Raw genomic sequence first — 19,353 nt, forward strand, 5'->3', positions numbered from 1 at the left:
TAAGACTATATACTAGACTATAGACTAGACTATAGAGTAGACTATAGGCTAGACTATAGACTAGACTATAGACTAGACAATAGACTAGACTATAGACTAGACTATAGACTAGACTATAGACTAGACTATAGACTAGACTTTAGACTAGACTATAGACTAGACTATAGACTAGACTATAGACTAGACTATAGACTAGACTATGGACTAGACTATGGACTAGACTATAGACTAGACTATAGACTAGACTATAGACTAGACTATAGACTAGACTATAGACTAGACTATAGACTAGACTATAGACTAGACTATAGACTAGACTATAGACTAGACTATAGACTAGACTATAGACTAGACTATAGACTAGACTATAGACTAGACTATAGACTAGACTATAGACTAGACTATAGACTAGACTATAGACTAGACTATAGACTAGACTATAGACTAGACTATAGACTAGACTATAGACTAGACTATAGACTAGACTATAGACTAGACTATAGACTAGACTATAGACTAGACTATAGACTAGACTATAGACTAGACTATAGACTAGACTATAGATAGACTATAGACTAGACTATAGACTAGACTATAGACTAGACTATAGACTAGACTATAGACTAGACTATAGACAAGACTATAGACTAGACTATAGACTAGACTATAGACTAGACTATAGACTAGACTATAGACTAGACTATAGACTAGACTACAGACTAGACTATAGACTAGACTATAGACTAGACTATAGACTAGACTATAGACTAGACTATAGACTAGACTATAGACTAGACTATAGACTAGACAATAGACTAGACTATAGACTAGACTATAGACTAGACTATAGACTAGACTATAGACTAGACTATAGACTAGACTATAGACTAGACTATAGACTAGACTATAGACTAGACTATAGACTAGACTATAGACTAGACTATAGACTAGACTATAGACAAGACTATAGACTAGACTATAGACTAGACTATAGACTAGACTATAGACTAGACTATAGACTAGACTATAGACTAGACTACAGACTAGACTATAGACTAGACTATAGACTAGACTATAGACTAGACTATAGACTAGACTATAGACTAGACTATAGACTAGACTATAGACTAGACAATAGACTAGACTATAGACTAGACTATAGACTAGACTATAGACTAGACTATAGACTAGACTATAGACTAGACTATAGACTAGACTATAGACTAGACTATAGACTAGACTATAGACTAGACTATAGACTAGACTATAGACTAGACTATAGACTAGACTATAGACTAGACTATAGACTAGACTATAGACTAGACTATAGACTAGACTACAGACTAGACTATAGACTAGACTATAGACTAGACTATAGACTAGACTATAGACTAGACTATAGACTAGACTATAGACTAGACTATAGACTAGACAATAGACTAGACTATAGACTAGACTATAGACTAGACTATAGACTAGACTATAGACTAGACTATAGACTAGACTATAGACTAGACTATAGACTAGACTATAGACTAGACTATAGACTAGACTATAGACTAGACTATAGACTAGACTATAGACTAGACTATAGACTAGACTATAGACTAGACTATAGACTAGACTATAGACTAGACTATAGACTAGACTATAGACTAGACTATAGACTAGACAATAGACTAGACTATAGACTAGACTATAGACTAGACTATAGACTAGACTATAGACTAGACTTTAGACTAGACTATAGACTAGACTATAGACTAGACTATAGACTAGACTATAGACTAGACTACAGACTAGACTATAGACTAGACTATAGACTAGACTATAGACTAGACTATAGACTAGACTATAGACTAGACTATAGACTAGACTATAGACTAGACTATAGACTAGACAATAGACTAGACTATAGACTAGACTATAGACTAGACTATAGACTAGACTATAGACTAGACTTTAGACTAGACTATAGACTAGACTATAGACTAGACTATAGACTAGACTATAGACTAGACTATGGACTAGACTATGGACTAGACTATAGACTAGACTATAGACTAGACTATAGACTAGACTATAGACTAGACTATAGACTAGACTATAGACTAGACTATAGACTAGACTATAGACTAGACTATAGACTAGACTATAGACTAGACTATAGACTAGACTATAGACTAGACTATAGACTAGACTATAGACTAGACTATAGACTAGACTATAGACTAGACTATAGACTAGACTATAGACTAGACTATAGACTAGACTATAGACTAGACTATAGACTAGACTATAGACTAGACTATAGACTAGACTATAGACTAGACTATAGACTAGACTATAGACTAGACTATAGACTAGACTATAGACTATAGACTATAGACTAGACTATAGACTAGACTATAGACTAGACTATAGACTAGACTATAGACTAGACTATAGACAAGACTATAGACTAGACTATAGACTAGACTATAGACTAGACTATAGACTAGACTATAGACTAGACTATAGACTAGACTACAGACTAGACTATAGACTAGACTATAGACTAGACTATAGACTAGACTATAGACTAGACTATAGACTAGACTATAGACTAGACTATAGACTAGACTATAGACTAGACTATAGACTAGACTAGACTATAGACTAGATAGAAACTATAGACTAGACTATAGACTAGACTATAGACTAGACTATAGACTAGACTATAGACAAGACTATAGACTAGACTATAGACAAGACTATAGACTAGACTATAGACTAGACTATAGACTAGACTATAGACTAGACTATAGACTAGACTATAGACTAGACTATAGACTATAGACTAGACTATAGACTATAGACTAGACTATAGACTAGACTATAGACTAGACTATAGACTAGACTATAGACTAGACTATAGACTAGATATAGACTAGACTATAGACTATAGACTAGACTATAGACTAGACTATAGCCTAGACTATAGACTAGACTTAGACTAGACTATAGACTAGACTATAGACTAGACTATAGACTAGACTATAGACTAGACTATAGACTAGACTATAGACTAGACTATAGACTAGACTATAGACTAGACTATAGACTAGACTATAGACTAGACTATGGACTAGACTATGGACTAGACTATAGACTAGACTATAGACTAGACTATAGACTAGACTATAGACTAGACTATAGACTAGACTATAGACTAGACTATAGACTAGACTATAGACTAGACTATAGACTAGACTATAGACTAGACTATAGACTAGACTATAGACTAGACTATAGACTAGACTATAGACTAGACTATAGACTAGACTATAGACTAGACTATAGACTAGACTATAGACTAGACTATAGACTAGACTATAGACTAGACTATAGACTAGACTATAGACTAGACTATAGACTAGACTATAGACTAGACTATAGACTAGACTATAGACTAGACTATAGACTAGACTATAGACTAGACTATACTATAGACTATATAGACTAGACTATAGACTAGACTATAGACTAGACTATAGACTAGACTATAGACTAGACTATAGACAAGACTATAGACTAGACTATAGACTAGACTATAGACTAGACTATAGACTAGACTATAGACTAGACTATAGACTAGACTACAGACTAGACTATAGACTAGACTAGACTAGACTATAGACTAGACTATAGACTAGACTATAGACTATAGACTAGACTATAGACTAGACTATAGACTAGACTATAGACTAGACTAGACTATAGACTAGACTATAGACTAAACTATAGACTAGACTATAGACTAGACTATAGACTAGACTATAGACTAGACTATAGACAAGACTATAGACTAGACTATAGACAAGACTATAGACTAGACTATAGACTAGACTATAGACTAGACTATAGACTAGACTATAGACTAGACTATAGACTATAGACTAGACTATACTAGACTATAGACTAGACTATAGACTAGACTATACTAGACTATAGACTAGACTATACTAGACTATAGACTAGACTATAGACTAGACTATAGACTAGACTATAGACTAGACTATAGACTAGACTATAGACTAGACTATAGACTAGACTATAGACTAGACTATAGACTAGACTATAGACTAGACTATAGACTATAGACTAGACTATAGACTAGACTATAGACTAGACTATAGACTAGACTTAGACTAGACTATAGACTAGAGTATAGACTAGACTATAGACTAGACTATGACTAGACTATAGACTAGACTATAGACTAGACTAAGACAAGATATAGACTAGACTATAGACTAGACTATAGACTAGACTATAGACTAGACTATAGACTAGACTATAGACTAGACTATAGACTAGACTATAGACTAGACTATAGACTAGACTATAGACTAGACTATAGACTAGACTATAGACTAGACTATAGACTAGACTATAGACTAGACTATAGACTAGACTATAGACTAGACTATAGACTAGACTATAGACTAGACTATAGACTAGACTATAGACAGACTATAGACTAATAGACTAGACTATAGACTAGACTATAGACTAGACTATAGACTAGACTATAGACTAGACTATAGACTAGACTAAGACTAGACTATAGACTAGACTATAGACTAGACTATAGACTAGACTATAGACTAGACTATAGACTAGACTATAGACTAGACTATAGACTAGACTATAGGACTAGACTAGAGTCTAGACTATAGACTAGACATAGACTAGACAATAGACTAGACTATAGACTAGACTATAGACTAGACTATAGACTAGATAGACTAGACTATAGACTAGACTATAGACTAGACTATAGACTAGACTATAGACTAGACTATAGACTAGACTATAGACTAGACTATAGACTAGACTATAGACTAGACTATAGACTAGACTATAGACTAGACTATAGACTAGACTATAGACTAGACTATAGACTAGACTATAGACTAGACTATAGACTAGACTATAGACTAGACTATAGACTAGACTATAGACTAGACTATAGACTAGACTATAGACTAGACTATAGACTAGACTATAGACTAGACTATAGACTAGACTATAGACTAGACTATAGACTAGACTATAGACTAGACTATAGACTAGACTATAGACTAGACTATAGACTAGACTATAGACTAGACTATAGACTAGACATGACTATAGACTAGACTATAGACTAGACATGACTATAGACTAGACTATAGACTATAGACTAGACTATAGACTAGACTATAGTCTAGTATCTATAGTCTATAGACTAGACTATAGACTAGACTATAGACTAGACTATAGACTAGACTATAGAGACTAGACGACTAGACTATAGACTAGACTATAGACTAGACTATAGACTAGACTATAGACTAGACTATAGACTAGACTATAGACTAGACTATAGACTAGACTATAGACTAGACTATAGACTAGACTATAGACTAGACTATAGACTAGACTATAGACTAGACTATAGACTAGACTATAGACTAGACTATAGCTAGACTATAGACTAGACTATAGACTAGACTATAGACTAGACTATAGACTAGACTATAGACTAGACTATAGACTAGACTATAGACTAGACTATAGACTATAGACTAGACTATAGACTAGACTATAGACTAGACTATAGACTAGACTATAGACTAGACTAGACTAGACTATAGACTAGACTATAGACTAGACTATAGACTAGACTATAGACTAGAGACTAGACTATAGACTAGACTATAGACTAGACTATAGACTAGACTATAGACTAGACTATAGACTAGACTATAGACTAGACTATAGACTAGACTATAGACTAGACTATAGACTAGACTATAGACTAGACTATAGACTAGACTATAGACTAGACTATAGACTAGACTATAGACTAGACTATAGACTAGACTATAGACTAGACTAGACTATAGACTATAGACTAGACTATATACTAGACTATAGACTAGACTATAGACTAGACTATAGACTAGACTATAGACTAGACTATAGACTAGACTATAGACTAGACTATAGACTACTATAGACTAGACTATAGACTAGACTATAGACTAGACTATAGACTAGACTATAGACTAGACTATAGACTAGACTATAGACTAGACTATAGACTAGACTATAGACTAGACTATAGACTAGACTATAGACTAGACTATAGACTAGACTATAGACTAGCCTATAGACTAGACTATAGACTAGACTATAGACTAGGCTATAGACTAGACTATAGACTAGACTATAGACTAGACAATAGACTAGACTATAGACTAGACAATAGACTAGACTATAGACTAGACTATAGACTAGACTATAGACTAGACTATAGACTAGACTATAGACTAGACTATAGACTAGACTATAGACTAGACTATAGACTAGACTATAGACTAGACAATAGACTAGACTTTAAACGAGACATTAGATTCGACTTTAGGCGAGACATTAGATTAGACTTTAGACTAAACATTAAACTAGACTTTAGACTAGACTTTAGACTAGACTTTAAACTAGACTTTAGACTAGCCTTTAGACTAGACTTTAGACTAGACTTTAGACTACACTTTAGACTATGCTTTAGACTAGACTTTAGGCTAAACTTTAGACTAGACTTTAGACTAGACTATAGACTAGGCTTTAGACTAGAATTTAGACTAGACTTTAGACTAGACTTCAGACTAGACTTTAGACTAGACTTTAGATTAAACATTAAACTTTAGACTAGACTTTACACTAGATTTTGGAATAGATTTTGAACTAGACTTTAGTCTAGACTTTAGGCTAGACTGTAGACTAGACTTTAGACCAGACTTCAGACTAGACTTTTCATTATACTTCAGATTAGATATTGGACTAGAATTTAGACTAGACTTTAGACCAGATTTTAATTTAGACTTTAGAATAGACTCTAGACTAGATTTTAAACTAATCATTTGAAGAGTCTATAGACCAAAATCATAAAATATTTAACTTATTTTTTCGAATTTTTAACTCTTTTTAGAGCCCTCGACTACATGCGTGTCTTCCACAAGGGTACCAAAGCCTTCGACTATTTCCTAGACAAAGATTTCCGTTATGATTTAAAGAATGCTCTGCGCATTATGAACTTGGTACATGAATCGGATCGTAAACGTTACAACTTCGATTCTAGCCAATGTGATTGGGTAGAATTCTTGGATCGTGTACTAATAGGCATTAGACGTTTCTATTTCAAAGAGTCTGCAGTGACCACCTCATGGCATCGTAACTACTGGAAGGCGTAAGTATTTCTTATTATCGGTTATCTAACTTTAACTAATAATATCTGTCTTAATTCTTTTTAGATTCAATGTCCTCTACTATTTAGGTTTTGTTGTCATGTTAGCTATTATCTCCATCATTTGTGTGCCCTTATTTGGTTTCGCTATAGGTTTTCCTTTGGCTTTAGTCATCTGGGGTTTCCTGGTTTGGCTGTAGAACCAATTATACCAATTACAACATTCATACTTTCATTAATTACGCGTGTGTGTGTGTGCATCTGTACTGTCTATGTTATTTTATAGTTTATATTATTTTTTTATATAAAACATTTTTTTATTAAATCATTTCTACCTCTATTTTATTTTATAATTTTTTTATATATTTTATTATTAATTAATGACAATAAATGGTTTTTTATTTAATTAAGGGAAACATTTAGTAGAAGAAAAGAAAAACATATTATTTAACTTTGTCCCCCTCCCCAAAAAACAAATTGTCATTCATAATTTGTTTAGTTTTAGTTTAAGAACGATTATTTTCTTTTTTATAAAATTCATTTTTTATTTTTAAAAATTTTCTCTTTTACTTGGTTGTTTTCTCTTACTTTTCTGAACTTTTTTTAAAAGCAAAAAATCTTGTTATTTTAACGAACTTATTTAGTTAATATTATTTTACGAAAAAACAAAACGCTCTAAAAAACATTTATTTTATATTAAGTCATATAAAATGTTTATAAATATTATATAAAAACAAAATTTATATAAATAACAAATAAAAATTAATTTTAATAAAAAAAAATATATCCAATTCTTTTAATTCGAGGGGAAAAAAGACTAAAGTCTATCCATAGGCCAGACTATAGTCTGTTTATATTCGAGACTATAGTCCGTCTATAGTCTGTCTAAAGTCTGTGTATAATCCAGACTATAGTCTGTGTATAGTCCAGACTATAGTCTGTCTATAGTCCAGACTACAGTCTGTCTATATTCCAGACTACAGACTGTCTACAGTCCAGACTATAGTCTGGAATATTGTCAATAGTCCAGAGTATAGTCCGTCTATAGTCTGTCTATAGTCTGTGTATAATCCAGACTATAGTCTGTGTATAGTCCAGACTATAGTCTGACTACAGTCCAGACTATAGTCCAGACTACAGTCTGTCTATAGTCCAGACTATAGTCCAGACTACAGTCTGTCTATAGTCCAGACTATAGTCCAGACTACAGTCTGTCTATAGTCCAGACTATAGTCCAGACTACAGTCTTTCTATAGTCCAGACTATAGTCCAGACTACAGTCTTTCTATAGTCCAGACTACAGTCTGTCTATAGTCCAGACTATAGTCTGTCTATAGTCCAGACTACAGTCTATGTCTATGGTCCAGACTATAGTCCGTCTATAGTCCAGACTATAGTCCGTCTATAGTCCATACTATAGTCTGTCTATAGTCCAGACTATAGTCTGTCTATATTTCAGACTGCAGTCTATTTGTATGGTCCATACTATAGCCCGTCTATAGTCCAGACAATAGTCGGTCCATAGTCCCGAGTATAGTCCGTCTATAGTCTGTGTATAGTCCAGACTATAGTCTGTCTACTGTCCAGACTATAGTCTGTCTATAGTCCAGACTATAATCTGGCTATAGTCCAGACTATAGTCTGTATATAATCCAGACTAAAGTCTGTCTACAGTCCAGACTATAGTCTGTCTATAGTCCAGACTATAGTCTGTCTATAGTCCAGACTACAGTCTATGTCTACTATACTATAGTCTGTCTATAGTCCAGACTATAGTCTGTTTATAGTCCAGACTATAGTCTGTCTATAGTCTAGACTATAGTCTGTCTATAGTCCATACTATAGTCTGTCTATAGTCCAGACTATAGTTTGTCTATAATCCAGACTATAGTCTGTCTATAGTCCAGACTATAGTCTGTCTATAATCCAGACTATAGTCTGTCTATAATCCAGTCTATAGTCTGTCTATATTTCAGACTACAGTCTACTTCTATGGTCCAAACTATAGTCTGTCTATAGTCCATACTATAGTCTGTCTATAGTCCAGACTACAGTCTATGTCTATAGTCTGTCTAGACTATAGTCCAGACTATATTCAGTCTATAGTCCAGACTATAGTCTGTCTATAATCCAGACTATAGTCTGTCTACATTTCAGACTACAGTCTACTTCTATGGTCCAGACTATAATCTGGCTATAGTCCAGACTATAGTCTGTCTATAGTCCAGACTATAGTCTGTCTATAATCCAGACTATAGTCTGTCTATAATCCAGACTATAGTCTGTCTATATTTCAGACTAGTCTACTTCTATGGTCCAAACTATAGTCTGTCTATAGTCCATACTATAGTCTGTCTATAGTCCAGACTACAGTCTATGCCTATAGTCTGTCTATAGTCCAGACTATAGTCGGTCTATAATCGGTCTATAGTCCAGACTATAGTCTGTCTATAATCCAGACTATAGTCTGTCTACATTTCAGACTACAGTCTACTTCTATGGTCCAGACTATAGTCTGTCTATAGTCCATACTATAGTCTGTCTATAATCCAGACTATAGTCTATGTCTATAGTCTGTCTATAGTCCAGACTATAGTCGGTCTATAGTCCAGACTATAGTCTGTCTATAGTACAGACTATAGTCTGTTTATAGTCTGATTATAGTCCAGATTATAGTCTGTATACAAATTATGATCCAATTTTTTTTTTTTTGTTATAAAAGAAATGATCAATGATCGGGCTATTTTCGTGATTTAAACTAGAAAATCTTGCAGCTTTTAAGCGTTAATAACGTTCCTTATTCTTAATTTAAGATTAAATTATTTTTATATAATTAACAGCCTTAAAATAGGCAACGTATTTAGTATGCTTTAACAAAAACTCTACAAAGTAATAGTGCTTTAGCAAAGTTTGAAAAATAACAGTCAATTTAGAAGATCAATACAAAAAAGCTCCCTCTCCCTCTCTTCCATGAAAAGCACAAAACAAAAACAGATAAAAATAAAAACTTCTTGTTGTTGTTAAACAAAGATAACATATTCTATTTAATTTAAGTAGAAACTTAGGGATTTTTAAAGTTATGAAAATGAATAATGTTTAGAGGTAGTCGACCTACCTATACTACTCTGGACTAGAAAAAAACTATAGATAATAGACTATAATCAGTCTATAGTGCAGTCAGTCTCTAATCCAGACTAAGGTCAGTAACCTCTAATACAGGCTATAATCAGTCTATAGTCCAGCCTATAGTAAATCTTCGTCAGTCTATAGTCCAGACTATAGTCAGTCTATAGTCCAGACTATAGTCAGTATATAGTCCAGACTATATTCAGTCTATAGTCCAGACTATAGTCAGTCTATAGTCAGTCCATAATCAGTCTATAGTCCAGACTATAGTCAGTCTCTAGTCCAGACTATAGTCCGTCTATAGTCCAGACTATAGTCAGTCTATGGTCCAGACTATAGTCAGTCTATAGTCCAGTCTATAGTCCAGACTATAGTCAGTTTATAGTCCAGACTATAGTTAGTCTATAGTCCAAACTATAGTCAGTCTATATTACAGACTATAGTCAGTCTATAGTCCGGACTATAGTCAGTCTGTAGTCCAGACTATAGTCAGTCTATAGCCCAGACTATAGTCAGTCTATAGCCCAGACTATAGTCAGTCTATAGTCCAGATTATAGTCAGTCTATAGTCCAGACTATAGTCAGTCTATAGTCCAGACTATAGTCAGTCTATAGTCCAAACTATAGTAAGTCAAGACTATAGTCAGTCTATAGTCCAGACTATAGTCACTCTATAGACCAGACTATAGTCAGTCTATAGTCCAGACTATAGTCAGTCTATAGTCCAGACTATAGTCAGTCTATAGTCTAGACCATACTCAGTCTATAGACCAGACTATAGATCATAGTCGGTTTATTATCTACACTATAGTCGGTCTATAGTCCAGACTATAGTCCATACTATAGTCAATCTATAGTCCAGCGTATGAGCATTCTATAGTCCAGCCTATAGTCAGTCTGTAGTCTAGCCTATAGTCAGTCTATAGTCCAGACTATAGTCAGTCTATAGTCCAGACTATAGTCAGTCTATAGTCCAGACTATAGTCAGTCTATAGTCCAGACTATAGTCAGTCTATAGTCCAGACTATAGTCAGTCTATAGTCCAGACTATAGTCAGTCTATAGTCCAGACTATAGTAAGTCTATAGTCCAGAGTATAGTTAGTCTATAGTCCAGACCATAGTCAGTCTATAGTCCAGACTATAGTCAGTCTATAGTCCAGACCATAGTCTGTCTATAGTCCAGACTATAGTCTGTCTATAGTCCAGACTATAGTCCAGATAATATTCAGCTTATATAGTCAGGATATAGTCCAGATTATAGTCAGCCTATAGTCCAGGCTATAGTCAGTATAAAGTCCAGACTATAGCAGTCTATATAGTAAATATTATATAGCCTGCCTACAGTTCAGTCTGTAAGTAGTCTAGTTACAATTTGCCATGCCTGGTTTAACAGGTCGGTCATTGGCTTCGCTGTGTATGTTGTAACTGTTCGTCTCTTCGGTATAAACAATAAAATTTGTATTGTTATTGTTTTCTTTTTCCAAGTTTTGGTTTCATCTTTAGTTAGCAGTATGTATAATGTTACACTATAATAGTTTATTACATTGTGTGGCTAAGTATTTTTACGTAGGTTTCCGGTTCAATAATATTGGCCTACATACGGGACAAAAAGACTAATGGTAAGAGGAGGGGAAATATAAACAGGTTGCATGATAATTAAGAGTTTACAAAAATAACAAAAATATTCAAAAAGTTCAAGAGACTTTCTACTGCATAGCGTTAGATCAGTTTTTTGTTTGTGATCAAATTTGTTATACACACGTATGCATTTGTTTTAATTTTTCACTAGAGATTTTTTTCTGATTTAACACAAAAATATTTTATGACTTTTTCTTTTTTTTGTTTGTAAGAGTTTGTAGAAATTTGTGACTGTGTTAATTTTTTTTTTTTTTTTGGTATTAAGAGTAGAAAAAGAAAGTTCGTTCATCTTTTTTTATTTGGGATTTATTGTAGCATCATTATGGTTTTTTCTATTAAATTAACATATCATTTGTATAGATTTCTTATTGTAGAAATTTTCACCTTTACTTTCGGATTTTATTTATTATTATATTTTTTAATATTATCTAATAAATTTTTGTATTTAGATTTCAAACAAAAATAATTAAACGAAGGTTATGTCAAATTGAACATTGACCGTTAATGTAATACTTTATCCATTGAATGGAATGATGAATAAGAGCAGAAGTTATAACTAAAACAGTGGCGTGTTGAGATTAGTAATTAATATTGGAATGTTGAAGTTTTAATTAAACAAAAAATGTATGCAAAATATTTGTGACAAAATCAAAGGTTTGTTTTTAATAAATTTAGTAACAAATTTAAAAAACTCTGCTAATAGTTTGAATCTTAAACTAAGTACAAGCTGGACTATAGACTAACTAACTAACTAGTCCATAAACTGACTATAGTCTAGTCTAAGACTGACTATAATCTTGTCTAAAGAATGACTATAGGCGGAACTATAGAATGCTTATAGGCTGGACTATAGATTGATTATAGTATGGACTATAGACCGACTATAGTTTGGATTATAAACCGACTATGTTCTATAGTCTGGACTATAGATTTTACTATAGACTAACTATAGACTAACTATAGTCTGGATTATAGGCTGACTATATTATGGACTATAGACTGACTATACTCTGGACTATAGGCTGACTATAGTCTATAGTCTGGGCTATAGACTGGACTATAGTCTGGACAATAGACTGGACTATGGGCTAGAATATGGTCTGGACTATGGTCTGGACTATGGTCTGTACTATAGACTGGATTATAGTTTGGACTATAAACTGGACGATATAGTCGGGACTATAGACTGGACTATAGTTTGGACTATAGTTTGGACTATAGACTAGTCTATATTGTCGGGACTATAGACTGGACTATAGTCTGGACTATAGACTGGACCATAGTCCGGACCATAGTCTGGACTATAGTCTGGACTATAGTCTGCACTATAGACTGGACTACGGTCTGAACCATAGACTGCACTATAGACTGGACTATGTACTGGACACAGACTAGACTATAGTCTATACTATGGAATGGAATGGATAGTCTGGACTATGATCTAACTATTATCTGGATTATAGACTGACTATAGTCTGGCCTATAGACTGACTATGGTCTGGATTAATCAAATTCACTTTTAAGTCTCTTTTGTAACAAAAAATTTGCAGACTTCCAAATATAAAATCTTAAAATTTTTAATACGCATTTAAATTACAGTTACTATTGATGAGTTTGAATTTTATTTAAGGGTACAAAGGTTTCATTTCTCCATAACTCTCTAGTTGTTTGTTGCTATTAATAAAAAAATACCTTTGAATTTGAGAAAAAAAAAGATCGATAATAGATGATAACAGGTTTTTTCACTGGAATTAACTACTATAAATAGCTGTCTGAGCATTTAATAAAATTCGAAATAGAGTGTAGTTTTTTTTACACGTCTGGATCGTATAAAAATAAAAATTTTAATAATGAGACAAAATTATACTGGATTAGGTAGAAGGGAGGGGAACATAATTTATACCCAATTAGCAATTATTTTAAACTATTTATAGTTTGCAATTAACTTTTTATTTATTTGTTTTAACATATTAAAAAAAATTGGGATATCGCGTTAGCAGACACCAGGGGTACATAAGCCACCTTTGAAAATTGTTGTTATATTATGCAATAACTTATAGTCACGACTATAGTAAATCTGTAGTGTAGACTTAAGTCGACCGTATAGTCCATAATATTGTAAAGCTGTATTCCTGATGATATTTAATGTATAGCTCAGACTATAGTCAGTCTATAGGCCAACATAAAGACAGTTAATGGTCCAGACTAGTAGACAAGGTAGTCATTAGTCCAGGCTATAGTAATCTATAGCCCAGCTGTAGTCTAGACTTTAATCAGTCTATAGTGACATTGGTCAAGACTATAGTCAGTTTACAGGCTATCTTTAGTCCGGACTATAATCAGTCTATCCAAACTATAGTGAGGTGATAGTCCGAACTTTAGTACGTCTATAGTTAACACTATAGTAAGTCCTTAGTCCAGACTATAGTGTTCATACTCCAGGCAATAGTCAGTCTATAGTACATACTATAGTCCAGAATATACTCCACTCAATATTTCAGACTGCAATCCAGTCTATAGGCATTCGTTAGTCCAGACTATAGTTAATCTATATTACAGTCAGTTTATAATCTAGACTATAGTCAGTCTATGGTCCAGACTATAATCATTTGATAGTCCAGACTATAGTCAGTCTATAGTCCAGACTGTAGTCAGTCTACAGTCCAGACTATAGTCAGTCCATAGTCCAGACTATAGTCAGTCCATAGTCCAGGCTACAGTCTATAGTCCAGACTATAGTCACGTCTATAGTCCAGACTATAGACACGTCTATAGTCCAGACTATAGTTAGTCTATAGTCCAGACTATAGTTAGTCTATAGTCCATATAGTTAGTCTATAGTCCAGACTATAGTCAGTTTATAGTACAGACTATAGTCAGTCTATAGTCCAGACTTTAGTCAGTCTATCGTACAGACTATAGTCAGTCTATAGTCCAGACTATAGTCCAGACTATAGTTAGTCTATAGTCCAGACTATAGTCAGTCTATAGTCCAGACTACAGTCAATCTATACTCCAGACTATAGTCAGTCTATAGTCCAGGCTGTAGTCAGTCTATAGCCCAGACTACAGTCAATCCATAGTCCAGACTATAGTCAGTCTATAGTCCAGACTATAGTTAGTCTATAGTCCAGACTATAGTTAGTCTATAGTCCAGACTATAGTTAGTCTATAGTCCAGACTATAGTTAGTCTATAGTCCAGACTATAGTTAGTCTATAGTCCTGACTATAGTTAGTCTATAGTCCAGACTATAGTTAGTCTATAGTCCAGACTATAGTTAGTCTATAGTCCAGACTATAGTCAGTTTATAGTACAGACTATAGTCAGTCTATAGTCCAGACTTTAGTCAGTCTATCGTACAGAATATAGTCAGTCTATAGTCCAGACTATAGTTAGTCTATAGTCCGGACTATAGTTAGTCTATAGTCCAGATTATAGACAGTCTATAGTCCAGACTACAGTCAATCTATACTCCAGACTATAGTCAGTCTATAGTCCAGGCTGTAGTCAGTCTATAGCCCAGACTACAGTCAATCCATAGTCCAGACTATAGTCAATCTATAGTCCAGACTATAGTCAATCTATAGTCCAGATTATTGTCAGTCCATAGTCCAGACTGTCGTCAATCTATAGTCCACTAGCGATCAATAATGATACAACATAGTGTTTTTACTCTTACAGATCACAAATATGATTTATGACTTCAGCATTCGCTAATGATCGGTTTTGCCCCATTACGCAAAAACTAGCGCGAAAATTGTATTAGGAAAACTAATTATTTCTTACAAATTTCGAACAACCTTAAACAAAAAAAAAAAAAAACATTAATGAAAAATTAATGAATCCATTGGGAAATTATGAACACATGCTATATTTTTTCTATAAACATAATTGATATAACGCCACTGTTTTTATAATTTATACATATAAAACCAAAAAAAAAATGGTTAAAGCTCCCCACACTCCACAGTGGGGCAGAATGGAAATTTTTTGGAAATAAATCTGGCATTTCTAAACGGCTGATCCGATCGGGATAAAATTTGGCGTGAGCGAAGCCAAGGAGTATTCGAGTTTAAGTTTTGAAGATGAACCCTGCAGATGCCCCAGGGACGGCGCTGTGGCGGCTCAAAGTAGGGTACCTACGACATGTAAAATTTTTAAACTCGTGCCATTTTTTTGTTTTTCACCCAAATACAAAGATTTTTATATTTTGTGAAAGCGCTCGACGAGATCTTGAAAAAACATGCTTGGACATACTACTTATCTCTTATAATATCCGAGTTATAGGCATATAAAAATTTAGTGATACAAAATTTACCATACCTTGGTCCGCCTTTTTTTGAATACCGGGCGTAATTTTGGACCAAATGGACTCAATTTTTTCTTGTTAGTTAGACAACAAAATTTCCAATAATATACAAAAAATTTCAGATCAATATTGTTTACAGATCCAAAAATATACGTTTTTTAATTTAAAAATTCAAAAAATTTTAGATTTTTGGCATTTTTTTGCCAAAAATGTGTCTTAACTCTTTTATTAATAAAATAAAATTTTTATTAAGAACATATAACAATTTTATAGTTTTCTAAAAGGTATCTTTACGCAGAACGCTTTGGCGTAAAAAACTTGTCCTATTTTTTGAAAATGTTGCCACTGCGTCCTTTCGAATATGACCTATTTTTTATCAAAACTTCAACTTTGGGCGACATGTTCTAAAATCCCAAAGCTGGGATCAGAAAACTGAAAGCAGTTTTGGAAACCTCAATATGTTTTCTATTTACTCCAAAAGTATTTTCCCAGCCCTGAAAGAAATGTGGACCCTATGGGCAAAAAAGTAAAAAATCCCATTTTTGGGATTTTCATTCCTATTTTTGGGAATTGCGGGATGCCCTTTGACCTTTTCAATTTTTTTTTGCATATTCTTATTTGAAATGACAAATTTAACAAGCGTTGAAAATTTCATTGAGTTTTGTTCATAAATAAAGATTTTGTCATATATTACATATTTGTTTAATTTCTAAAACTATGATTTATATCAAAATTTTAATAGGATCGCAGATAGCTACAACAATTTAGTCCATATTTATCCCTTAATATAATTTTTTAGTTAGATATGGAAATTCTCGACCCTTTACAAAAAATTTCAAGCCAATATCTCAATTACATTCAAAAATATGTTCATTTAAACCTGTGTCCTTTAATTTCATCTTTTTCATATTTTAGTATTAAGTATGACAGCACATATTTAAATCTTATATTTACCTATTTTCTATTTGTTTGCTTATCCTTATAATTGAAAGGTCCTATTATGCTTGAATTTTCAAAAATTTATAACCATTTTTTACCTAAATTTTTTCGACAGATCATTTCGTTCTGTTTCGTTTATGATCATGTAGGTAAAAATATACAGGTAATGATAATTTCGATTCATTCACTAATAAGAAATATCAATGACTGAATTACAGGTTATAGTAATATAGTCCTAAATGTTAATAGGTAGACAATTCGTAATTTTTTACTTTGGAATAGCTGTATCGGAAATGACAAGAATTGGTATATAAGTAAACTTCTCAGATTTTAAGTACCATATTTAATAAATCTACAATGAAGATTACATTAAAGTACGAAGAGTTGTGTTCCGTTTTATGGAGTATATCTTCAAAAGGGCCAGAAAGAATTGAAGACATTTCAAATTATATAAAAACTACATATAGTAGAAAAGTAGACAAAACAGGCATATCAAAAATTGAAAACTTTTTAAAACTTTTTGATGTAAAAAGTAAGTCTGTGGATGGAAATCAAAAGAAATTTCGATTAAAATTTTGTAGTTGGATGGAAACTACTACGGAAATCTCAACTTACAACACATCAATAGGAGCGCCTTGCAAGTCATACGAAGACTTATGTTCAAGGTAAAAAAAAGAGGGTCACACAAAAACTTTTTTCAATCTCAAATGAGGAAATTGCTGATACATTTAACGAAATGCTGAAAAAGGAAAACCAACCTATGGATGTCGTACATATTGCAACTATTCTTCCTAATGCATCACCAAAACGACTTAAGCGAATTGTGGAAAGTATACCAACTCCAACATCATAATCAAATTTTACTGAAGAGGAAGCAATAGCGCTTATGTTGGAACTGGGTCTCAGTCGAAATAAGTACCAAATATTAAGGAAAGCTCTGCATGAAAAAGGACACAATATATTACCATCATACAAGGCGATCCAGGAAAAAAAAAACAAACTATCCTACTAAATCAACAAAAAATAATGAAGAATTGAAAGAACTGAGAGCTGCGGAAAAAAGCATAATCCAAGAAGAATTTAAAGTTCAGATGGGATTAAACATTGACAAACCACTTTCAAGTTGCGGTAGTACAAATGACGGTAATACGTCGAGAAGGTTTTTTCGTGATTTTGAAATTACTTCAAAAATAACTGGAATCGACAAGGAGTTGCTTCGAAGAGTTAAAACTATTTTAATGGCACTGAATAGTAAACATAAAATTAATGAAAATCGATTTGGGGAATACACATCTGAAATTTCTAAATTACTTGTATCTCTGTATCCATGGAGGGAACTAACACCAACAGTACACAAAGTATTGTGTCATGGTCAAATAATAATTGAATCGAATATTCTTCCACTTGGAGAGTTAACAGAAGAAGCCCAGGAAGCGAGGAATCGAGATTTTAAGCATGTTCAACTATTCAGCTCAAGAAAATGCTCCAGGCAATCACAGAATGAAGATATTTTTAATAGTTTACTTCTATCTTCTGATCCTGTTCTTTCAACTATGCGAAAAAGATGGATTTGTTATGAAACTCTATCATCTCAAAACAAGGAAGATTTAAAGGACTTATATTACCTTCTGGATATGTATACCGATATGACAGATTATTTTATAGAAAATAAGTAGTGTTAGGAATTAACTATATAAGTAGGTTGTAAGAATTAATTGTATTATGTTTAAGATAAACAGTTCAAATAAAAAAAGCTATTATACTAACTGATGATATTGTATTAAATTGTGTTTTATATTTCGGTGGGCGGGAAAGGTAATTTGTGTGGGGTGATTTAGGTGTTGTTGTGCGTGGCTCATAATAAAATTATAATTTTTTTATTTTATATACAATATTATAATAAAATAATTAACTAAATAATTTTTAAAAATTGTCCAAATATTTTATTCAACACCAAATGTATGTTCTGTCATACTTAATACTAAAATATGAAAAAGATGAAATTAAAGGACACAGGTTTAAATGAACATATTTTGGAATGTAATTGAGATATTGGCTTGAAATT

At 32.9% G+C, this 19,353-nt stretch overlaps 1 protein-coding gene across 1 annotated transcript in view; it reads left to right on the forward strand.

Annotated features, from left to right (window-relative positions):
* Positions 1-8,041, forward strand: part of LOC119611042 (putative fatty acyl-CoA reductase CG8303) — a 40,563-nt gene extending 32,522 nt beyond the window's left edge. The window contains exons 5-6 of the mRNA XM_037966499.1: positions 7,019-7,276; positions 7,341-8,041. Coding sequence (XP_037822427.1) covers positions 7,019-7,276; positions 7,341-7,473 — 391 coding nt within the window. The 3' untranslated portion in view covers positions 7,474-8,041. The remainder of the gene's footprint in view (positions 1-7,018; positions 7,277-7,340) is intronic.
* The last annotated feature ends 11,312 nt before the right edge of the window (positions 8,042-19,353 follow it).

Source organism: Lucilia sericata, unplaced genomic scaffold (assembly GCF_015586225.1).
Source record: "Lucilia sericata isolate MDLA Ls3-8-SP2 unplaced genomic scaffold, ASM1558622v1 Contig001343F_arrow, whole genome shotgun sequence".
In the NCBI taxonomy this organism is placed as follows: Eukaryota; Metazoa; Arthropoda; class Insecta; order Diptera; family Calliphoridae; genus Lucilia; species Lucilia sericata.